Raw genomic sequence first — 25,333 nt, forward strand, 5'->3', positions numbered from 1 at the left:
TGAAGCGAATTATTCTTTTCTCTGCCTTTTGAGTGTCAGCCTACAAAAGTATGCCATTCTCTTGTAAGAAAGTCAGCAGTGAAGGCAGTCTGTGCGGCTCTATAAACTGAAAGTTGTTCCTTTGCCAGAATCTGAGTAATAGAAGTTTGCATGCCGATATTTTCACAGTAGCTAGGTATGTTGCTGTTAGCCTTAAAATAACTGTTGAAAAATGATCGCCCATCTCATTGCACTACCTAATGGAAATTTAGGGCTGTAAGGGGAGGGCACGGTCATTTGCTTTTGCAGTTCTCCTGGGCTGAAATGGAGTGTTGGAGACAAATGACTTGTCAGGACAAAATGCACTCACTAAAGTAGAGTTAACAGCCATGCCAGTCAAAAAACAAGAAGACAAAAGTAAAGCAGTTGTTTCTAGTTCAGAACCTGAATTGCTGCAGGAGTTTCTGAATAAGTAAATAGCAGCAGCAATTATGATTGCATCTTTGGTCCTTCTGCTCCAGCAGATATATTTAATCACTTCTGATGTGGTTTCACAGAGTGCAAGAGTTAAAGCAGTCATTTTACAAATGACAAAGGCAAGTGAAGGATTGGAAGGTAGCAAAGGGCATTATTTCTTGCTGACCTGCTAAACTTGGGTGTGGGTTTGTTCAGTTTTTTTTTTTGAGTCGTAAGGTTTTGTACCTCTTTGCTGCCAATTCTAGTTGGTAATAGCTGCTATCCTGCTAATAGAACTTCATGATAATTTGACTCTTAAAAATTGGTTCTCTCCCACCTCTTTAAGGCATTAGAGCATTGTATCCATGGGCAAAATAGTTTGAACACTGTCAACTGAAGCACTGTCATCATGTGTTTTGTGAATCAAATGCAAATTCAGATCTGTAAAGATTTTTAATCTTTTCTGTGCTGCTTTGTGAAAAGAGGATGATTTGACCCAATGCTCAAAATACAGTAAACAAGAACAAATAATATGCAAGAACACATAATAAAGTATTTGGATGGCACCAAGTGCATCCTAATGGTAAAGTGATTAGATTATTGAGAAAAATGAACTACCTCATTTTCTTATCTCTTGCCCTTTCTTCTTATGTTCCTCACTGCTGCTTTTCTGCTTTTTTTTTTTTTATTGAAGGCACCACTGTTGTCTTCCTTGCATAGTTCACATTGCAGTAAGATGCGCAACAGTAGTCCAGTGACTTAGATTTCTCTTACAGATAGGTTGTAAATTCTTTTCAGTATAACTCACTGTATTGCTTTCTGGCTAAAAAAAAAATATAAATAATTAAATATCTATAGCAATGAGTGTAGAAGTTGCTAGAGAGGGTATACTTAGGAATGCATATTTGGAAATACTGATCTGTGGGTTTATTCTACTCTGAAGTATTTTGAACAGATGTTGCTAAGAAAATAGGTTTTTTACAGGTATTTGTCTAGCGTTTTTAATAGCTGAAGATCAAATGCTGTTACTTCAGTGTATGAATGACAACTAGGAACTTAAGCATCTGACTTCAGGGCTTCTTTACTGCTATCTCTGGTCTCCAGCAGGTTACTTAACTTTTCTGAATCTAATCCTACACAGAAATTGTTATATTTATTCAAAATCAGTCTGATTGTAATTCTGTCACCAGTACTGTTTTTTACTAAATGTTATGGAGAAAGGTGCCAAAGTCTTTGTTCATGTGTGAAGCACTCTGTCCATAACAAGAATATATTCCTGCCTGCTTAGAATTTAGAGATGGCTTAAGCACTAAAATACCTACATTTTCCAAACCCACACTTTTAATATTAATATCTTAATATTTTATAAATAGGTTGTTGTAAAACATTTTCTGCATTGTAAAAGGAAAATAAAAATTTTGACACTATTTCTCTGAGACTGTTATAGACTGAGGCATTTTGGAAATAAAAATTGAAAAATTTTAGCTGCTTGATTATTTAAAAAGATGTTTAGTGTTAATTTGTTTTTCATGGTGTCCTAAAAGTAAAATGGGTTTATGCTGCAGGGCACAGTATTAACTGTAGGTGTGCAGAATAGCAGTAAAGCCACATTTAAAAGCAGTAGAGTAAGAGACAGCAAGGTTTTGCTGATACGACACTGTTTTACTGCTAAGTATGTACCTTTGTTCTTGGAGTTCCTCATATACAGTATATATCCTTAAAGTTTAAATGGCTGAAACATCAGAAATAAATATGATATGAATGGAAGCAAATACCCAATTAAAGGTTTTGTATGAAATCAGAATTTAGCACAACTTGCTAGAAATTCTATGTCTTACAGTTTCTGACAAACCTGGCTGCACAGGCTGCCAAGAAAAGAATAGCTTCTGAGATAGAGCATGGCAAACTCCATGTGATCTTAAGCTCCTTGGGCAGTTTTATTTGTTGTAAAGGCAATGGGAACATTGTAACCTGGGTCATTTCCAGTTTTAATCAAACTTTTTTGCTCCCCCACAGCAAGTAGGAGTCATGTCAAAGTCAGTTTGCATGGAGATGTGTTTAAACAAATGTTTGTCGTGCTGCCCTCTCATCCAGTGTGCTGGACCTCTATCAGAAAAACTGTTTGATGACAAGAAGTTGAAACAGCTAGCCATCATTGCTCTGGGAAGGGATGTGGGAGGAAGAGCAGCGTTTAAGCAGTAATGGGAATTCACAGCAGGAGAGCATGGAGAGTTATTTAATGTCATCCTTAAAAGCACAGGTATAATGAAAAAAAATGTGTGCGGGCAATTTCTCCTAGGCTCAGTCCCACAGTGACCTACATGGTCCTAGTTAGGAAATATGCTTAGTTTAGGAGTCAGCCATACTGCAGATCTTAATACAACCCTTGAAGGTGGGTGACATGCTGAGAGACGTGCAGCTAAGATCAGAGCACTCCCCTAGTGAGATGAAACTAATGCTCCCTGAATTAAACCCTGGTACTTCACACACTAAAACAGGTTCATTTTCAGTGTGTGAAGTATCTTCCTCTTTGGCCCTGTGCCGAAGGCGTATATCTGAGGGAGCAACTATTCTTATTCCTACAAAGCAATTTAGTTAATATAACAAATATTGGAAAATTAAGTAGCTTTCGTTTGCTTGAATTATACAATTTTTTTTAATATTATTTGAGAGTATTTTTGGGGTAATTGAGAATATTTGGGGGTAAACCAAAATTGAAAGCATACGTGCAATGAATTTTGGAAAGATGAGTTCCTGTGTCTTATTTTGTCACTGAATACACTCCTTTGGAGCCATGAGCAAAGCCTGCATACATACACGTATTTGTATGGAAGAGGATGAGGTTATTATATGCAGCCATGGTGATCCTGACATTCAGTTTATCTCCACATAATGAAATTTGATCACCATGTTTTATTTCTCAGAAGTCAGTCAGTAATTTAGCATTTAGTCCTAGAAGATACTTTACTTGATCCTTTGTGCTGCTTTCTCACAGAAGGTACCAAGTACAATCTTTACGTTGAGATTAACTGGCTTGTCTCTTTTAGTCTCTCCTTGAAGTACAGGTGATACCCAGTGTTACGAGGTGTTTCACAACGCAAAGGTTAGAAAGACAGATGAAATGTTCTGCTTTAATTTTGTGCTAATAATTTAATTCCATCAATCTGGATTTGGTATTGCTGGTGAGGAAATTGCGTGGTTAGACAGTTGGTGTCTTCTTAGATGATATGTAACTCTTATTTCAACCCCCCTCAATCCCTGTCATTGTCTGTCTTAAAAAGGAAAATAAATATCACTGTGTCTCTGTGGACGTTGTGTGAAAGATGGAGCAAACTAGAATCCAGTTCCTCTGCTGTCCCTGGAGGTGGCTTCCATGGTTAAGCAACTAGTACCTTTCCTTAATCTGTGAGGTTTTAAGTGGCCTTCCTGTCATCTGACTAATAAATACGGTAATAACTTAAGGAAATTTGACTTGCTCTCATTGTTGAAAATAGAAGGAAATGTGATTCTTAAGATTCTGAAATACATACTGTAGCAAGTTCTAATTCCTTCTCCTCTGCCAAAGCTGTTCAATACAGCTAGGAACCAATCCAAAGTTTAAATCTGGATGAGCAAAAAAATGCCCCCAAAACAAGTCTGCAGTGCAGAGATAGGATGCTTATGCTCTTTTTCCTCTGTGTAAAAATGTGTATCTATAAAAAAAACCAAAACAGGTCACTTCTTTTTAAATTAAGTATAAGTAGCATCTACTGTGTTTCTCAGAATTCATAGAATCATAGATTCTGTGATTCCAGGTTGTAATTTTGAATTTAAAGTATATGTCAGCAGTTTTTACAAGTCAGTGAAATGAAATCAAATATAGCAGGTTTTTAAACTGGGGGTCTTTGGCATGCAAGGTGAGTACTAGTACAAAAAAATGAAAGACAAATACTTGGAAAAGTATGTTGAAAGGCATGTGAACCCCTAGGTGTGAAACACTTTAAACATTAACCTGAAAAAGTAGTCATGGCTTCCCCTTAGGTTTTATATTCTGTTTTTTATTATTACCTTTTTTTTTTTTTGTACAATTTGACAAGATGGCACAGTAATGTTGTCAGCAAGTTTTAAAAATCTGAGATAAAGTGGAAGATTTCTTAGCAAGGGGGGATGGTGGTTTTGCAACAAATTTGTTAAAATACCGTGGTTGTGTAGCTCATGAATGATGAGGGTATTCTACTGCCTTTGGTTATAGAAACTAGCTTTTGCCTTTTTTCTTTCCTTTTCATTTATGTGAGGAGTCATCTTACAGAGTGGGGTAATGCTGTCTTGGAGCATTTTTTAGTTTGATTGAGCACAATATGTCAAGTACGATGCTACTTTAGCCTGAATTGAATTCCATGTATGTATATCAGTTCAGTACCTAAAGATGAATATTAATATTGTGGGAGCTATGTAGAGTCCTCTGATTATTGATTCTGATGTTTATTGGTGCTGCTTCTGATGACAAAGGTGGCATGTGTTACAGATAATGGAATCGCATCCTTTTAGTTTGAAAGCAAACCAAACCCAAACATACCCACAAACAGCCTTGGAAGCCAGACAAATGCTACTAGATGTTCTTATTCTTACTATGTTTTATTTGTAAAAGTAAGGAATTATGAGTGGGTCAGATGATTCCTCCTCTCTTCACAGTTGTATGTTTTCTTGTGATAACATGCTGTCATATTGGATCTCATGTTTACAAATCTAAGCTAATGTTTAAGAACATTGCTGGGGAGTCATGTGTCTCCATTGGTGAAGTTTGCTTCACAGCAGATCTTTTTTTCCTGAATTCAGTGTGTCAGTGACATGCTTGTTGTATGTATTATTAAAAATCAGAACAAAAAAACCTCACATCAGGTACAATAATTAGAATTATTTGTAACAAATATACTTTGAATAATTTTTCACAGGGAATTTTCAGGTTGAGCAGTATACTTCAAGATTCAGTTCCTTTTTGGTACTTATTTTCTGCTATGTCTGTCTGCTGATAAAACCAGAGGATTTGCTTGAAGGGAGTTTTCCTTATTTTCAAATCCTTGTTGAAGTTCAGTTTTGCCTAGACATCACTCCTTTTATCAAATGTGGGACCCTTATTCTTTGCCAGGATAAATAAACACACCCCATTAAAGTTGGGGGGGCCATGGCACTTTTACTACTGGAAGATGGGGCCCTAAGTGTGTTTGCTTTTTTTAATTCACTTTGCTGTTACTGCCTGTGTTGTAAGTAAATTTACTTTGCCACATGCTGTCTTTCCTTCATGTAACGCCATGGTAGTTGCAGATGTCATGTCTTTTCTGGTAAGCAGCAGAGGAGGTGAGCTCTAGGACATCTTTCTTATTTTCCAGCCTGTCCTTTAACTGATTTCAAAGGTAGATCAATTCATTTAATCTTATGCTGCTTTTCAGCTTTCATTTCTTATTTCAAAGAGACTTAAGGAAACAAATATTGAATCATAAGAAGGAGAACTATAGGAAAGGTAGCTCCTGATACTATTGAAACTGTCTTTGAGCTTTTCTGAAGACAAGTTTCACATCCTTGCTGGTGCTGAAAAAAGATTCCAAATCACTTTTGCACATAATCACTCCCTTTCTTTACTGTGGTGTTTTTCCTGCTTGTGAGGGATGGTAGAGCTCTTTAGTTTGCAATGTTTTGAAGTAGGACCTGTTTTTCTAGTTTTTCTGGTGAGTTAAATCTAGCATTCTTCTAAAATAACTATAAAATAAAAGGTGCCTCTGTCTATTGATTTATTAATATGTAAAAAAATTGCTACTGTTAGTAATGGCGGATAGCTTTGTAGTTCCTTTTATTAAGGTCGGATACTGAAAGTTGAAAATGGTTGGAAGCAATTTTTTTTTTTTCAGTAATGAAGTGAAATTTCTAAATCTGAAGGAAGTTTGAGGATAAGAATATGCATCAGTTACAGAATGAAATAGGAGCTGGTACATGTAATGAGAAAAGCAAGAAAACAGATTCTGACTATTGTCACAGGTATTACTCATAATCTTCTTAGTGTATCTGAAGTAACAATTATATTATTTCAGTATTTTCCTGAACTCCTTTTTAGCATTTCATCCAGAATTATTTCCTACTTAGCACACAGTGCAAAGTTAACTTGCAAATTGCAGTTTCTTCTATTAGATTTTTGTGCATTAGTGACGTGTGTTCCCTCTAATTTAGTGTGTTTGTCGTCTGTAATATCAGGAAAATAAATTGTTACCTTGTTTTGGGGAGAAGAAAAAATATTAAAGTCTTTATTTTTCTAATTTTAGGGTCTACTTACAGTGTGCTGTCCATAATGCCTTCTGATTCTGAAAGCAGCAGTTCTCTGAGTAGCATTGGTGAGTAAAGTATTAATCTTTGATTAATTAATGAGTGTGTCTTTTCGTAGCTGGGAGAACCAGATTTTAAGGCTGCCTTTGGAAAGGCTAAACAGATTCTGGTCATAAAGTAAAACAAGTTGAACTATAATGTGTAACCATGCATCTTCATCGGGAAAGAGTATAGCCATTTTGTGTGGTGCTAGTTAACCCATTTAATGGCTGTATGTAGTTGTTGCCAATAAAATCTGTTACAGATGTGAAAATAGTAGTCAGAGTCAAAAACATCATAGAAATTAAAAGTATTATTAGCTAGGGTCATAGCCTTTTAAACTATAGGACATTCCTGGAAGCTTCAACCCTTTTTTTTCACTGCATGCAGTGAATGGCTTTATCTTTTCTGTTTTTAAAGTCATCGTGAAAGACAAAATACTATAACAAAAACTGAAAGTAAAAAAATGTGAACAAAACACCTCTAAGAACAAGCTGTATTAGCTCTCAGCTTTTCTCTTCTTTACTTAAACATTTAATTTACTTAACCATTTAATTAACTTCTACTGTGGAATCCATGTAAAAGTCATTTGCCTTGGATTGGGTATGTAGCTCTTGCGTATTTAAAGTTCCAGTGTTGTGTCAGGCATCTGTAGACTTCCCTGACAGCACCAGGCAAGTCAGTTATCTGAGGATGTGGGTAAACATCTATTTCAGTTGTTGAGTTGAACTTTTAACTCCAGCATGCAGGAACAAGATTTTAGGATTGACTGAACTATTTGCTGAAAATACGGGAAGCTGTGACATGTTAGCTTGATTTTTATCAAGATCACATTTGTATGCTGTTACCTGAAGGAAGAGTATGATTTAATCTGCTATGAACAGATTGGGGCTGGTAATAGGAAGAAAAAAAGTCCTAAATTTTTAGGACAGTCAGACTCAAAAAATAACCTTCCAAAGAAGGAAGTTGTTCTAAGATGAAATCCAGTAAGTTTGTGGAATAACTGAATGAAGTGATAGCTGAGACAGCAGATAATCTAGGTGGTCCTTTCAAGTTCCATGTTCCTTATTTTAAAAAGGAAGGGTACACTTAACACCCCGCATCCTCCCCTCCCCCTTCCCAATGTTTGTAACTTTTTGAATGCACTGTGTCCGACCTTTTATAATTTTCTAAGTAGAGGTAGGTAGATGAACAGCCAGTATTTGACATCACAAAGAGGAATTCTGCTTTAACAGTGACCACTTGCAAAGCTACAGATACATGGCCTCTATTGTACTGATTTCCTGTAGCATAGTGCCTTATGCAAGTGCAGGATCCCTCTTTCTGAACACTTTTATTTAGAATTTGGTATGTTACTTCCAAGACATCCATTATTCCCGTCATTACATATGAGTCAGAACTGAATTTTTTCTAAACAATGTTCTGTTCATGTTTTAAAATATCGAAGTGCATATTGAATTCTGTGTATTTTACCTGAAGGGCTGTCCTTGAAAGTGTTTTATGTCTTTAGTGTGTGCAGTGATCAAAGTTATTTATAACCTACAAAATAAGTGATCAGCTATTAAACAAAACTTGTGATCTAGTATTCTCCATAGTTTTGTTTTGTTTGATGATTAAAGTGAGTTAGGTGTTTAATATTTAATACATTAACAGCCAGAGGAATTCTTTGTTTGAAGTCGGCATGTTTGTTTTATAGTCTGGTTATAAATTTGTTATTAATGAATATAATTCTTTTTCCCTAACAATTCTCTCTCCCTCACATCTTGTTTTGCAAGAGAGAATATTTTTAATGTGATCTAGTATCAACAGCAAAATTTCTTGGCCTACTAATGAACATATCCTAATAGACATGTTTGCAAGTCACTTCAAAGTTGCAGTCAGATTATTTTAATGCTGTCTGATTTTGTTGAATGACAAACCATCATAACTGAAACTGTTTGCATGCCAGCTCCCCGAAGGCTTCGTATGACTTCTTTGAATGGAATCCCAATAAATACTGAGTTGCTATAGCGTTTCAGGAATTTTGCATACATCTCGCCCTGGCTCCATCCCCATCTCATTGGAATGCATTTTCACAAGGGTAGTTCTGTGCAGTGGAAATGGTAAATTTAGCCTGTGAAGTTAATGTATAAGTGAAAAAAGTAGCTCATGGTTTGGAGGCATTGTAAGCTTTGGAATATGTTGAGTTTGACATTGTTATTTATATGTACACATGTATATAAAGGAATATTTTCATTTCCTTGCACAGACCTTCCACATGGGCCAGATAAGGGATATGTTTTATTATTCCTGAGTTCTAAACACTGTTTTTCATTAATATTTAACACATTTTTTATTTCTGGTCTACCTTGCTTTTGTTTGTCAAGTAGCTCAGATTCGCATTAGGCACATTTGACTTTTCAGAAGAAATGAGAAAGGTATTGAGGCCACTGATGAAGCCCAGATAAAGAAGCAAAGAGTAAATCTTAACATCTTCTAATTAGGGAGAGATAATACAATTTTTAATTTGTATGAACTATGGAGTCTTTGGACTCCATAGTTCATAAAAGTAACTAGAGATTGATATGTTCATGTGCTTCATCTTCTTAACCTTAATCACCCTAGCTGTTGTTGGAGATGGCTTCTGCTACCTGTGTTGTTAATTAAATGAGCTTTTTTTGAAATGCTTCCAAGTAAGCCAGGATGTTGTGAAATTGACTGTATACGTTCTAAGCCTTCCTGGTTTCTGAGTTAATTTATGAAGCTGATGTATGTAACAATGTGCTTTTTGTCGAGACCCTGGTCTAAGAACTAAACTTGAATAGTACAAAGGCAACTGGTTTTTAAAATGTAGTTCTAAGAAAATATGGGATCAGTCTCAGTCAAATAAATAAAACACGGTGTTAGGATTTGGAAAGAAAGAGGGAAAGATGAGAGAACATAATTTTATCACTGTCTAAACCTATGGTGTGCCCCATTATTTGTAGTTCTGATTCTCTCATTGAAAGAGAAGAGGGCAGCCAGCATGGAGAGCAGCGGCATGGATGAACACTTATGGAGCAGCTTCTCTACAGGGAACAACTGGATATGCTGGGGTTATCTCAGTCTTCAGTAATGTCATAGTCCTAATATAAGAAGAGAACAAGGAGTGATGTAACTTGCATAACATGACTCATAGGAGAGTTTAGGGCTAGTCTATCCTGGGTATTGTGTTGTCATTCAAGTTTTTTTTCTCTTCCCTTGCTTAGATGGACTCACAGGGCATAAGGGGTGCAATAAGAATGAACTTCCAGCTTCATCTGCATGTGATAGAATAAGCAGTTGAGTGGAAGCCAGTTTTCCTACCTATGTGGCAGCCTTGGAGAAGAAACTCCACTTCATACATTTATCTGTCTTGACCATAGGTCTATCTGCCTTTTTTCTTCTGTGTCTGTATGTAAATAAAAATACAGTTGTTGCTCTTTTTAGGTTTTTCTTGTGTATTTTCCTCACTATTCAAAATTGGTTTAGATGACAATATTTTCTTTCTTCCCCCAGTGATTTCTTCCTTTTCATTTCCCATGTATTAATAAAGGTCATGCTGCATATGTAAAATAGGTAGCTTTGGTGGTACTGAGGGCAAATAATCAATTATTCTCAAAAGAGGTACAATATAAACTGCTGTAATCCCACCATTGTGCTTCAGCTCCACCTTCTTCCCTCCAAAGGAAAACAAACGCTCATTAAATTATCATGCGCTTTCTGTATTTCCTTTCTCTTTGCTCTCGAGTAATGACAAAGATTTTTGTGTGTAAGTAGAAGCATTCTACATCTGCCCACTCCCAGTGCCCGGCAGACTCTTTGGAGCTACAATCCCACGTCTGTGACATCAGAATAATTATTTATGGAGATTCAGTGCCTGGTGTGCCAAGCATGGAACAACAGTATCACTTAGGATAGAAACCAGTAACACAGCTGTATGTGACAATCACTGGCAAGTCTCCCACTTGACTGGTCATGATAAGAGAAAAGAATGAAGAATAAAGACTCCCTTTGAAAAAAAAAGTAAAAAAAAAAAAAAAAAAAGTGCCAGTTTGTATAGTGCGCTCACTCATCTGATGTTTAGCATTTTGAAGATAAATGTTCACCAAGCAGTGCACTGAACTTAAATGACATAGTCATGGGCAACTGGGCCTAGGTCGTCCGGCTTGAGCAGGAGGGTTGGACCAGATGTTCTTTGTAAATTCCAGCAGATAATTTGCTGGACTTGTAAGGAAAGATGGAAGGGCTGTGTTTTGAAAGATTATCTGCAGAAAATGATATATCAACCAAGTATCACCTTAGGCTATACTTCAGCCTGAAGTAAAGATTCTTTGCTATGGAGAGTAGTCACAGAGGATCCCTGTTAGTTTCTGTGCATTTCTTGATTGTCTACTTCCAATTTCCATCTCTTATGTTTATACTTCTCTTTTCTTCCAAAATAAGTCTTCTTCCATCCTTTTCAGAGTAGCTGTGTAAATTATTATTCTGGCCCATGTCACACAAGAAAACCCTCTGTGAATTGACTTAAGAGGGTATGTTTCAAGACTTGCGATATCCAATACTACTTTTACAGCCTTCAATAAGGCATTACTGACCTAAGATGTATGGTGCCATGACAGGATTATATTTTCTAGAATTGAGCTATTTTGTACCTACCCTAGTACCATAATGAAACTTCAGTTTTCCTTCAGTGCTTTAAAAGTGTAATTCTTCCTTCCCTCTTGAATACACTTTCTTTTCCTTTTTTTTTTTTTTTTTTTCTTGAGAGACAGAGATGTTGTTTAATAGAAACCAGCAACTTGCATGCAGGAGTGAGGCTATGGCTCTGGGGAATAGCCTCTGTTACGTTTTTTCATGATGAGTTCTTAACAGAAAGGCGTTGCATACTCCTATGTTCTTTGAACATGTACCAAGATCCTAATGAGAGGTTTTGGAATGGAAGAGGCCTTCTGTTTTTCCACATGTATAATTTCCTTCTTTCCATAGCCAGATCTCTTTGCATTGTTTTGATTACAGCTATCAGTCTTGTAACTTCTTCACTCTACATTGCATATCACCACCTTTATCTTTTAAGAGTCTATTGTTGTTCCAGCTGTTCAGTTCTTTGCAAATGGTATCACTTTTTCAGTCATAAGTGTTTTTTCTTCCTCTTCACTGTTCATATCCCAGTACTGCCTTTTCGTATGAAATTTACATACCAGTCTGTAACAGACACAACGATCGTTGCTACAATTTTATGACACTGCAGTCTGAGGTGGTGAGGTACGTATCCCCACCAGGTTTGTCCAACTTTGACTTGAACTGATAGTATTTCCTTGCTTAATGCTTAGTTTATCAGCTTGACAGCCTATTTACAAGTAATTTTTCCACTAATTGCAATTCGAGTAACTCAATCTGAGAGCCTGAATTCTTAATCAAGAGCAAAACATTACCCCCTCATCACATAATAATTCTTTCCCATCAATGTGCAGTCTTTCATTCCCCATTGTCATGTTGACGGTTTTGACAACTTTCCTTTTATGTTGTTGTGATTTCAGTTTATTGCTTCACACTTTCTACAGCTGTGTATAATAAGGTAATTGTTTCCACTGTTCATAGGAAGTGCTCAGTTGCAGGTGTGGTTTATGACACCCGTTCAAAGATAAACACTCTTTCTTTGTCTGAAAGAGTGATTTAATTCTTTTCCTCCTGACAGCCTATAGGAATCTCTTACTGTATTTTGTGCCTTTTTTAACTAACATAAAACTTATACTTAGTAAAGATACCTCACCAGTTAACACATAGGACAAAGGAACGAGTAACAATATTACACCTGCTGAAAGGCCACAAATGAAAAAAGGTAGTAGGAACACTACTGGTACGCCACATCAGAGTTCTCCACTGCAGTGATTGCCTTCAATGTTCTGCCTTCTTGCCAATCAGTGTCTCTATTCAGTACTAGTTTTCTTAGAAAATTTGGCCTCATTGATTGAATTAAACCTTTCTAAAATATGTTTATTTCCTATGTAATTTTCTTGTCCTCTGACCTGAATAATACCTCTTTGATTTGCTGAAAGTAAGGCTTTTAAGTTAGGAAATAAACACCTTCTTCCACAAACTTAAAGGAACTTCACTCTCTTTCTATGTTATTCTGTTCATGAATCACATAGATGTCTCTATGATTGATCCTGAATTTCTGTATGTAATTTTTAGTGTGTTTACTAATCAGCCATCTTAAGTAATAAGCACTCTAAGTAACTTTAAAATATTATCACTAATTTCTATGGTGTACATTTCTAGGCAGTTGTGGGTTGACAGCCATGCACAGTGTTCTCTCAACCCGTTACTTAGGAGGTACTCAAGAATTATTCAGTGGCTGTGATGCCCTCATTTAAAAACAACAACAGTAAGAACAAAAAAGTTACCTTTGCTGATGTGTACTGATAAAGAAGGAGTTTTTTAACATTTCCTGTAATGAATCAGTTTGACTTACTTCTTGGTCTCTGAAAGCTGCTGCATACAAAGGGCTTGAGAACCACTAATGGATAGCTGACCACTTCATGGTATTTTATGTGCTGTAATACCTTAGCATTTGGCAGCTCTCTGGAGCTTCAGCTGTGTTTTCCTTGGTCATGGTAACCGATTTTACTATCTATTGTATTTTAGCTCAGCAAAGTTCTGCAAAGACTTTTTGAATTGACATGTCTGCCCCTTCCACCCCACCCCCCCCCTGCTGTTTTTCAGTATTAGGTTGTAGATTTTTTTTTCATGTTAATCTTTCTGGAACCACTGTTAAGTTCCTTCTAAAATCTCAAACTTACTGAGCTTGAAAGTTTGTTTTACATGCTGTTAAGTTTGTTTATCTTGTTATATTCTGCATTAAAACAAATACTGAAGTGCTACCTATTCTTTTGTCCTTGCATGTTACATGATCCTCGTTGCTTTCATAACCTAGTAGGTTTTCTGTCTCTCAGATGAAACTGTTTCCACAGTTCAGTATTTTACCTTTCTCAGTTTCTTTTTCTCAGTGTACTGCTGCTTGTTCTTACTAACATTTTATTTCACCCGCATGCAGTTCCATTCTGTGCTCTCCACTATTTCAAGACCACTTCTAAAGATATATCCAAATAAATGCATCTAAGTGATAACTTCTGATATATAATCTTGTTCTAGTCCTCATAAATTATTAAAAGACAGTAAATATTTCAGTACACGTTTTCCTATAGCGGCATAAGTCTTCCCATTACTTCCTGAGCTTCGTGAGAAATCCTGCTGGTCATACTTTGCAATACATCTTCCAAGTCTTTTTCAACTTTTTCTGTCATGATTTACAAGGCCATAAAGAAATAATACCCTGAGCATCCCTGTTGATTTTATTTTTTTATCAAAGAAAGCAGTGAAAAAGGCTTTACTGTATAGTGAATAGCCTCCTGTTTGCATGCAAGAATTGGCACAAATTCATACAAGAGTTTAAAAAAAATCACCGTAAAATTCAGGCATTCTGTTAGTTTGTAACAGATTGCCTTTTGAATTAATTTGAACCTGTCATACAAGTACATTTCACAAAAGGTAATGAGTTTATTATAATTCAAAATATATTAATGGCATTTCTTAAAAGTTCCCACCTCAACGTTGTATTAATTCAACATTATGATACACCTTGGTCTGCTTAACAACTTTCCCAGCTCTGTTTCTCTTAAAATGCTTTTTTTTTTTTGTTGTTTTGTTTAAAAAAAAATTTTTTTGTTAAAAAAAAAAAAAAGCAGCTAACTGAGCAGTGGTTTCTGTATGGCTGTATTATCTCTTCAGTCATTAATGATCAGAGTAACAGGTAAGAATTGTATTAGGTATATACTACAATAATAAATCTTTGTGGTTTCTGTGAAGTCCAGCATTTGGACTATAATTGTGGAAGATATGATTTCTCCAGCTTCTGTTTTTAAGGCTTTTCTTTTATAGATGTATGATATAAATTCTGCAAAATCTTGCTTTGGACTAAGTCAGTGCTTACGCAGGACTTAATGTTTGTACTCCGTGATGGGCAAAATGTGTTTTGCCAACATGACCAACCCTGCTTTTGGCTCTTTCAGGAGTTGGTGGCGTGCTGCTTCCCTGGAGGCTGGGCAGGGAAGTGACTTCCTTCCATATGGCTGGCTTCTTGGAGTCCAAATGCAGCTTATGTGAAAAATGAGTTCTGAGGCTCACTGAAGCAGATGAATGAGTTGCACCTGGCAGGAGATGCAGTAAATACATTTTCACAAATCCAGGTTGCCTGAGAAAGGTGGTGTAATTAGGATAATAGAGATTTAGCCTTTCAGCTGGTACATTTCGAGACAGTCTCACTAGTTAGAGGGCAGAAAGGAAATACTGTTGTGTAAAATATTCAGTCAGATGAAGAAGACTGGGAAGCTTGGAAGCACAGGTCACTTTCCTTCTACTGCATCAGGATGCCAGATGCAATAAAAGGCTTTTTTAGCATTCAGCTGTAAAAGCCCCTTTAAAGGAAATGAAGAGTATTGGATTTTTCTGATGAAAGAGTAGTTTACTGAGGTTGTTCTTTTTTTGGGTTTTTTTGGGGTTGTTTTTTTTTTTTTTAAATAGGCATCCACAGATCTGATTTAACATTTATGAGACCTTATGTACAACTATTGAAAATGACTGTTAGCAAACCAAGCAGTGATAAACTTTTTGGCAAGTATAAGAGGGGAATATCTGGATCATACTGATCTGTGTTTTTACAGAACTTACAAGATGTACATCTTTTTGCTTTTATTATGCGTTGACAATAATTACCATTGCACGTGAGGTGAAAATATTTGTTGATGTACTTGTAAAAAGTGTCAAAAATAAACTTTTCTGTTACTAAGACAAATGGCTTTATATTAGTTGAGAAGGCTTCTTTCATAAGGTTAATTAGCCTGTCTATCTAAAGCAGTTTTGTCTTGCTTGGCACAGTTTAGAGACTGTGCGCAAGGTTTCTCCTTGCCTGAAGAAGATTGATGTTGTCAAAGCTAGGGGGCGAGGAGAGGTGGAGGAGGAGAGGGATATAATTCTTGCCTCCTTCTACTGTGTTTTAGATTTCCAGAGCAGCCATTGTGTGCTTGTGTAGGATTTATGCAGCAGACAGGAGCAGACATATTGTCCATGGAACTGGTACTAGAGTTGATAGTGATGTTAGTGATAGACTGTTATTAATTCAGCGCCTTTTCCTCAACGTAAAGCACACCAGCATTCTTTATTTATCTCCATTATGTCCTTCTTCCTCTTGTGCCCTTCACATCCTGTTTAACTGGGCTCACAAACAGCCCCAGGATGGCATATAAGCTTTTGAATATCTCTGTAAGGATGAGAAGGGTACCTTTTCACTGTTATCCATATTCTGATTTATCAGGTCAAGTGAGAAGATGTGCAGGTTACCACTGAATTTACCCAAGATCATGCAGCCTGTCAGTACCTCAGTTAGGTTTGTCTGTCTTTACTTTTTTTGTTTGTTTGTTTATGAAATTCCCCACTCACTGATCTAAGGCAAATTGTATCTTGGCTGCATCCAAAAAAGTGTGACCAGCAGGTTGAGGGAGGTGATTTTGCCCCTTTGCTTTGCTCTGGTGAGACTTCACCTCCAGTACTGGCCTTAGTCCACCTGACACATGAGGATTTGGAGTCCTCAGTACAGGAAAGACAATGGACCTCTTGGACAGTGCCACAAAAATGGGCAGGAGGATGGAGCACCTCTCCTATAAGGAAAGGCTGAGGGGAATTGGGATTGTTCAGCCTGGAGAAGAGAATACTCTGGGGAGATGTTATTGCGGCCTTTCAGTTCTTATAAGTGGCCTATAAGAAAGATGGGGAGAGACATTTTAACAGGGCCTGTTTGCAGTAGGGTGCGGGGTAATGGTTTTAAACTAAAAGGGAAGATTCAGGCTGGATGTGAGGAAAAAGTTCTTTACAATGATGATGGTAAAATACTGGAAGAGGTTGCCCAGGGAGGTGCTTCATCCCTGGAGACGTTAAAGGCCAGGTTCTGAGCAACTTAACCTAGTTGAAGATGTCCCTGCTCACTGCAAGGGGGGTTGAACTAGATGACCTTTGAAGGTCCCTTCCAACCCAAACTACTCTATGATTTTATGATTCTATGATTCTGTTCCAAATGGATATCTATTACGACTCCTTTTATGTCTCCATTTAGGGTTTTTCTCCTATTTATTCCCTCCTGTATTGTGAGCCTAAGATAGCATATTTGCGTTATTACTGGATTTTGTATAACCTTGCCTTAAAAATTATGCAGAATGGTTCTTATATTGGAAAAAGAAAAGATAACTACATTTTGAAAGTGTGAGGTCTTTAGTTCTTATGGATGAAGTGGCTCCATCTGGATGGAGGAATAAAACAAAGTAGTAGGAGAAAGCCTAAATGCAGCCTTCATTGAGAATTATTTTGAGAGATGTGAGCTTGTGTCTTTCTAGAGATGCATTCTGTTCCTGCAGTTTTTCATTTCTTCAGTTAGCTATTAGTGCATTAACATACATTATTATGCAATAGTTAGGTTAAAAGAACAGTCTGTGCTCATAAAGTCTCATTACAGAATTACAGTAACAACTCAAATGAATAAGAACTGGGATTCTATTATTTTAGATGTTGTATGTATGACCTTGAAGTTATTTTGGTGTGGGAACCTTAAAGCACAGGTAGTTCTACTGAAAAGTTGGAGGAAGTTTTTGCATTTTGCAATACTTTCCTGAACTGTGTTTAAAGATAAAAAAACAGTCCATGCAGCTCATTATTATTTGGTTAGGTGAAATAACTTTGTTTGAAATTCTTTCTCTGAGAAGTCTGTGATCAGAGAACATTATTTTACTATTGTATCTTTTGTTTCTTTGCATAGAAAAAGGCATAATAAAGGTGCATCCAAATAAGTTAACACATATGTCAGAAACTTGTTTCAATTATATAATTATGCAGACTATTTCAAGAATAAAATAGTAGTCTCTTGTATTCATTTAGGCCTTTAAGTTTCACATCTGTGACCTATATCTTCGAGTTTGCCCTCATGGTCTAGTGTGAGGCAACCCTACCAATGACAGGGGGTCGGAACTAGATGATCTTACAGTCCTTTCCAGCCCTAAATGTTCTATGATTCTACGTGTCTGGGATTAAAATAAGCACAACTAAAAGTACAGTTCGATTAATTGTCTACATGTTGTGAAGCAACATAGAAGGCTTTCATCTCTCAGGTGGAATAAGACCTCTTTGTATTGGTATAGCTGTATGAGATGACAGTAGGCATCATCATTCATCTCTGATACTAAGAAAGGTGAGAACTAAAAGATCCCACAATACTCTTTAATGTGTGACTGCCTCTTAGAAGAAATTTGATATGTAGTCCAGTTGCAGTGATTGTAATGTGCTTGTTTTAGCCAATGTTGTTAAACATGAAGCCCATTTAACCTCACATACTGGACAAATTGAATTGCAACATGTGAAAGCATAGAACTGCATTAAAAATAAATGTTAGCAGTAGCACATAGCAGAATAGAGCCTCCGTGTTGTTGCAGTTTCTCGGCAGTTGCATGGGTATATTGATGACTGTGAAATTCACTGGGTTTCTTTAGAAATAAGACATGATTTTTTACTGGAAATAACTTCGTACCTGTGGCTTCTGTCACTACGATAGTTTCTGAGGTCTTTACAGTTGTGACTGAGAACTGGCCTTGCCTTGCCTTTTAGGCAATTTACAAGCTCTTGAGTAAGTGAGTAACCTACTCATACAAGCCTAACTTGCAACACAGGTGGGGCCTTTCTGCCAGCATGGGATCTGACTGGATTTATTTTTGTATCAACTCACTGATGATGTTTCGTTTTTGAACAGGATTTTTTAAATTAACATTAACTTCTTTAGTGAAGTTGTATTCTTTTGAGGAGTGCTGACTGCCAGTTATTTGTCTCTTGGTCAGGTACGACTGGTAAAGCATCATCTCCACCGCCTGTAATAGACACGAGACAGATGAGTGAGAAGCTGGAAACGGTATTGTATCAGCTCCGTCAGGTAACTCGAGAGAGGGATGAGCTGCGCAAGCGACTTGCACTTTCATCTCCTGGATCAACTTTTGATGACTGCAGGTAAAAATAAAGGAAATGTAACAGTTTAGTCCTCAGTAGTTTTTTCAAGTGTCCTGTCTCCTGCTTGCCTGTAAAGCAGCAAGGATGTTGCAATTCATGTATGTTGCTTGGTAACTTGCATCCTGGTGATGTGTGTGTAATTTAGTCCTCAGTAGTATTTAGTCCTCAGTAGTATTTTTAAGTGTCCTGTCTCCTGCTTGCCTGTAAAGCAGCAAGGATATTGCAATTCATGTATGTTGCTTGTTAACTAGCATTCTGGTGGTTTGTGTGTACGTAGGTGACTGCATCCAGGTTTAAGAGCTGCCTGTTGAATGCCTGTTCCCACTTTCTACATAATTTTACTGTGAGAATGAAGGGAGTCAGGCTTATCTCTGTGTTGAGAGAAGAAAGCAAAAAGTTGTTTAGGCCTCCTAGGCTGTGCTGTGGGAAGATGACAGTGGCTGAAGCATTTGCTGTTTTGAAAGCAAGGAGAAGAAAGGCAAATAGCTCTGAATACTTGGCTGGAGGACAGAAATTAGGAGAGGAAAAAAAATTTCAGCTATGTCTGTGCCTCTGCAAAGGGAGAGAGGTTTGGACTACCATTGAGGGGGGATACATGATTTCTAGGAGCTAAGCTTTATGTTACACATGTACTGGGGGACTGTGTAGCATTAACATTTTGAGAGTAAAGAAATACCCTCCACTGAGAAGTTACGGGTGAGGCCAAATTAAACTGTGTTCAAAGTCAGTTAATGGCCAGCAGCCTTATGCAGCTCATTCTGATTTGAGGGTTAATAAGTTATGAGGAAGATAGTACGCAGGGAGAGTATGGGTTAATTGTAGATAAGGGTTTTATTGGGTAGTAAGCAGAATTGATTTATTTTAGAGGGTTAAAGATCTGCTGGTGTTTATAAATGTGACTTTGGTCACACTGAGCAGGTACTTTTTACCTACAGTAAGCACATGTAAAACGACATTTTTTGAACCTTGGAAAAAATTGTCACTGAATCTGAAATAAAAGCAAAGCACAGATTTTCTGGGAGGTGTTCCCATGATGCATAATTTCTCTGAACTTCAATGTTTTATTTTTGTTTGTATCTTACTTCCTCAGCTCTATCTGTTGTGTGGTCAGGTGGTTAATTAGGCCTTTTGTCCCTATGAGATAAGGTCAAGATTTGAGCCATTGAACTGGAATTAAGAGAATCTGGGCATTTTACTCACTTCTGAGATGCTCATCTTAATGCCCCTTTCCCCTCCACCATGAGTTCTGAAGGCTACTTTTAAGAGCATTGTGTTCTATCTGAGGGTCTCCCAAGTGTGGGGACAGGAGAGGAAAAGGTTGCCAATTGTCAACATCTTTTGCATAGCCTCCGGTTACTTACTTATACAGAGGGATTTCTTTCTTGAAGTCACTAGAGCTTAGGCATTGGGGATTTTGTAGCTTACAGTAATCTTCTGCATAATCCAGGATGCTATTAATAAAAGTTCTGATGAGCTGTCCTCTAGACTGCCCTAGTTTTTCTCTTTAATAGTCAAATCAATCTTCTGCTGCCAGTGAAGGATTTGTATGTTGCGGAAAATGTGTTTACAGTTTAAAAAAAACCTCATCAAAATAAACACTGTATTTGGGCAGTGCTTACACAATATGTGTTAGATGGAGGATGCTGTCCTCCGAGCAATTAAATATTTGAAGAGTGGGAAATGAAGGAATATTGTTCGTTGATGTTTTTTTCCTTCAGTTTAAAAGCACCTACTACTCCCATCCACATACACATCTATGGTTTTTGAAAGCTTGTTGGTGTTGGTTTTTTTTTTGTTTGTTTTGAGTTTGCTTTGCATTCTTTCCTCATATAAAATCTTCAGCCTTTCAGGAGTCAGAGCCCAGATATTGCAACTATTACGCTGAATTATTAGTGGAAAGATCACTACTATTTCGGTGGCGACATTTACTACCCAAAAAGGGCTTTGTCTTTCCTGGCTTTGTATGCTGCTTTAACCATGGGCATACCAAACACAGGTGGTGTAGAGGCAAATCTTGACATGCACATCATGATGGTGTGCTTCAGAACTTTGGAGCTCACAACACATTTGTTGGCTGGTCTCTGCTGGCTGTGAAGACTTTCAGTTGCAAAACCAAGTGCTGTTTTCCAAAAGCAAGTGTTCACTAAGTCTAGAGCAGTGGAAGAGCAGCTACAGCAGTGGATTGTGATGTGCTGAATCAGATGAACATGTGTCGCCCTGTGGGACAGGAGTAAGATTGTTCATGCTGTGCTCGTGTCACTTGACAATGAGTATGTGTACATGTGTTGTGGTGATTTAAGCAAAGATTTGAGCAAATCATTTAGTGTGCTCAAGGTGTGTTTTATAGACGTAAATATCTTTATTACTTACGTAGTAGTAGAAGAGAACTGCAATACAAATGAAATCCCTGAAAATTGCCTGTGAGAAGAGACTGTTTCAAGTGTAGTCTGGAATTGTTGCTGGTGGTGCAGTTGCAATAGTACGTGATAACATGCTTCAAGTTGTTGCATAGGCATTGCCCACAAAGTTGGATCTGCTTCTGGGATTAGTTTTTACATCACCATCAGATACATGTGAATGTCAGTCTCACTGTGGCCTTGATTTATGCTCAGGGTAACTGCACTGGAATGTAAAGGATTTATAAAGTTGGTATATGAATATCAAAAACGTTCTTGGACCTTTGACATTACCATTTTAAATTTGTTAACGTTTGAAACACTGCTTCCAAAACAGTAACTGACACCTTTCCTTTATTGAAATAATTCTGTATTTTGTGAGGTATTTTAGCATAAAACCAATGTTCTTACTTAAAAAAGACTCAGCCACTGCATGCATTTGAATTGACTATTTTGTTGCAACAGTTTTGTTTATTTATTTTTGATAAGTATTTCCCTGTTTTTCTTGCTGAGACATAAAGCCTTGGAACCAGTGCTGTGGAATATATGGCTTTAGCTATTCAGATGGTTTTTATTTCATGTAGATGAAATGTAGAACGCAGGGTTGTTGTTCCTTCCTCATTGAATAGGTAGCATAATTTCTGTGGTTACCTACAGGGTATACATATGTTTATAGGATTTTTTTTTTTTTAATAGTGCTAGTACTAAAGCAATATATGTGATTGATGTTAGACTTGTATTAACAAATTCTCACCATAGCTTTGAGAGTGACCTAATAGTTATCCTTTAGTATAAATTCATACACTGAATATTTTGCATGAATATGAATTTATGATTACAGGCTCAATATGAACATGTGTTAATGGGTCTCGTAAATGTAACACTTCAACAGAGAGTTAAACTGCGCTTCAAGCTAATGTTGTCATTTTAATGACTGTGGTGGACAGATGGTGTCTACTTTTAATAATTTCATCCTAAAGTCTACTTGGGGCTTTAGAGTTTCTGTTAAAGATGTGAATATTTCAAATTGATTTTTACTTAAGCTAACTAAGATTGTATTTTAAAAGAGTAACACTGGTGGTAATATGTCTGTAACAGGGTATTAATAATGTACTACTTTCAGCACCCTGAAGCAGTGAATAAAAAAAACTTTAAAAGACATCCCTGCAGGTGTGACTTGAATATTTGTTTACATCATAGGAATCTGGCTTTTGATTGTTGTAAAAGTCTCTCGGTCAAGGAAAATTTTTTATGGTTTTGTTTTCCCCAGGAGTACTTCTCTGGAGAAGGGAGAAAGATAGGAATTACAATTGAAGGCCTTACCACTCAGCAGCCCACATGTAATTGGATTGCTAAAAACCACCTTCATATCATATACACACTGCCTAAAAGTATCTGAATCAAAAGTGACTGGCATTTCTTTTTTCTCATTTTTTTTTTAACAACCTTCACCACTGCAGTAGTGTGAAACCATTTTCATTTTGTTTCATTTGCCAGCTGTGTTTCAGTTCCAGCATCTGTGTTGCTGTTTTTGAAGCAAGAATTCTGATTGATTTTCAAGCTGTGCTTACAGTGAAGCTGTTTGGGAGAGGATGAGGTGGGAGAGAGAAGGGGTGATCTGTGCAGTACCTGAGCAAATCTGATGTGAGAATAAACAGTTAAATGAAAAAGCAGTTTTTCTTTCGGTTTGGTTGTGTTTTTTGTGTTTTTTCTTTCCATTGCCTGTGGACTTACGAGACGCCTAGGAGATGATGCAGGGACAGCTGTCAGAAGCTTCATTTTGAAACTACAAGGTTTAATGGTGCAAAGATTGTGTGACTGTGTAGGAGAGGAACAGTTCGATTTAAAGTCTTAGAAGCTTAGTGCTTCAAAATAAGAAGGCATAATCCTGCAAATTGTTTCCTGCGTGATTTGTGGGGTTTTTTTTCCTAATAAATACATGAAGGTATCATGTGCAAGGACTACACGTACTATACATAATCTCTGTTGGTCAATTGTTAGACAAGGTAGATTATTTTAGAAAATTTCTCCTCTCCCAATCATCACGATATACTAAAAAAAAAAAAAAAAAAGTCAAAAATCTTCTTTTGAATTATTTTGTCTTTCACTTTGTTCATCTTACTGAAAATTCCTTACTGGAGTTTATATTTGATTAATAATTATTTGAACAAAATTTGCGATTGACTTATTCTTCTATCAAGTGACAATTCTGCTCTGTGGTAACCCTCCTGCTCAGAAGAGAGATACATGTGCACTCATTACTATTTTTTGCAGTTTTGGAGATAGACAGAATTGTCTCATTATTAGATGATAATGTTTCAGTATAAAAACTGAAGCTAACGATGTGAATATGCATGAAGCTAACATGTATTGTGTTAGCTTTATACTGAAACATTTCATCTAATAAGATAATTCTGGTAAAGCAATTTTCGTGGTTGCATCTTAATGTGGCTTCAACTTAATGTGGTTTCATCTTAATGTGAAACAGTATTTAAATTAAAACATAATATAGCCGAAGTGTCAACAGATGTGTGATACTATTTTTTATTGAATATTAATTTCCTAGTCTTTCCGTTCTCTTTAAGAACTGATGCTTGACTTCTTTTTACATGCTAGGCCTAGTCCAAAACCAAATCATGATTATGAAAGGCTGAAGATACAGTGCATGAAAGCCATGTCAGACCTACAGTCTCTGCAGAACCAACACACCAAGACACTTAAAAGGTGTGAAGAAGCAGCAAAAGAGGCAGATTTTTATCAGTAAGTATGAGTAAAGCTGTACAAGGTAAGAGTTTACTAGTCTGTGCTAGGTCATAAAGTATTAGAGCATGGTAATCAATTTTTTCTTTTTTTAGATTTTTCCACTTTAAATTGCAAGATTAATGTTTGCCTGAATCAGATAAAATATTTCTGGGCTATTTGAAATGATAAAGTATGGATTGCTTGTTTTACTTTTAGGAATTTGAGATAAGAAATCCCTTATGTCTTGATGGGATCAACAAGGAAAGCTTAATTACTGTCTTGCAATTACAGTCCAATAGTTTTTGCTGTCAGGCTGGAGAGCAGAGTATAATGCAAGAGAATGTAATGTCTTACTCTTTGTAATATGTTATGATAGCTCATGCTGATTTGTGTAAATTTTAACACAGCTTTAGACCAATAGTAAGCATTTATGAAAATGCAATAAAATAGGGAGGAAATGGTGAATACTTCTAGAATGTATTTCCGTTTCAAAATCAGTTGTTGATGCAAGTAGGAACCCTAACCATTCTATGATTCTGTGTTTCTCCTTAAAGGAAGACAGCTCTGAAATTGAAATGCGGATAAATTTTTAGTATGAAGCTTATTTCACTTAAATCTACACTATAAAGTATGACTAGTATTTAATGACAGCATATGTTTATGTGGGGGTGCTCCTAGCTCTTACATAGTGCTTGTGCCCACAGTTCTTCAAGCCTTCCAAGATAGGCGCTGTTTCCTTACGGTTTTCTTCCAAAACCTGAAAATTGCATTAAAGGTTGTCAACAGGTGCAGATGTAGCAAATTCTGTAGCATCTTTACAAAGAGCCTTATTCCAGGTTTCATTTAACGATTTTCAAGTACTTCAATTTCCTAGTGAATTCTGTGCAAAGCATTAATGTTCTGTACCTTGTAGATGGATTGTTTTGAAAGCTGAATTACCTAAAACTGTCCAGTGATGACATGAAGCACTTCTATTCTTCATACAAAAAAAGAGAAGGTGTTTTGCTCACCTTTTTTAGATGTTCTGTAGTCCCTAAAACCATACTGTTTTACACTCTGACTGTATCAGTACTTCCATAATAGTGTGAAAGGATTTACTATCTCATATTAGGAGAAAATCTAGTTTTAAAAGATAGAGCACTTGATTGAAGTACTCAAGTATACCAAGAATATAGGCATATTCCTCAGAGACCAACAATTTAGGCTTCTGCAAAATGATGCATAGGTACAAGTTTTTGCATTTGTACTGTTCTACAGACTAAGATTATCTGGTCAGAAGACAGTATAGCAAATTTTAACTGATTCAAAGGTAGTTATTTTTAGTCTAAGAACTT

At 36.7% G+C, this 25,333-nt stretch overlaps 1 protein-coding gene across 1 annotated transcript in view; it reads left to right on the plus strand.

Annotated features, from left to right (window-relative positions):
• The window catches only part of DLG5 (discs large MAGUK scaffold protein 5), a 110,548-nt gene that overhangs the window by 33,815 nt on the left and 51,400 nt on the right, over window positions 1-25,333 (plus strand). Inside the window, exons 2-4 of the mRNA XM_061376671.1 lie at window positions 6,726-6,794; window positions 18,696-18,861; window positions 23,874-24,017. Of these exons, the coding sequence (XP_061232655.1) occupies window positions 6,726-6,794; window positions 18,696-18,861; window positions 23,874-24,017 (379 nt within the window). The remainder of the gene's footprint in view (window positions 1-6,725; window positions 6,795-18,695; window positions 18,862-23,873; window positions 24,018-25,333) is intronic.

The sequence above is a fragment of the Neopsephotus bourkii genome, unplaced genomic scaffold, assembly GCF_033783945.1.
Source record: "Neopsephotus bourkii isolate Nb327-2 ecotype Australia unplaced genomic scaffold, CSIRO-AGI_Nbou_v1 NB_1728, whole genome shotgun sequence".
NCBI lineage: Eukaryota > Metazoa > Chordata > Aves > Psittaciformes > Psittacidae > Neopsephotus > Neopsephotus bourkii.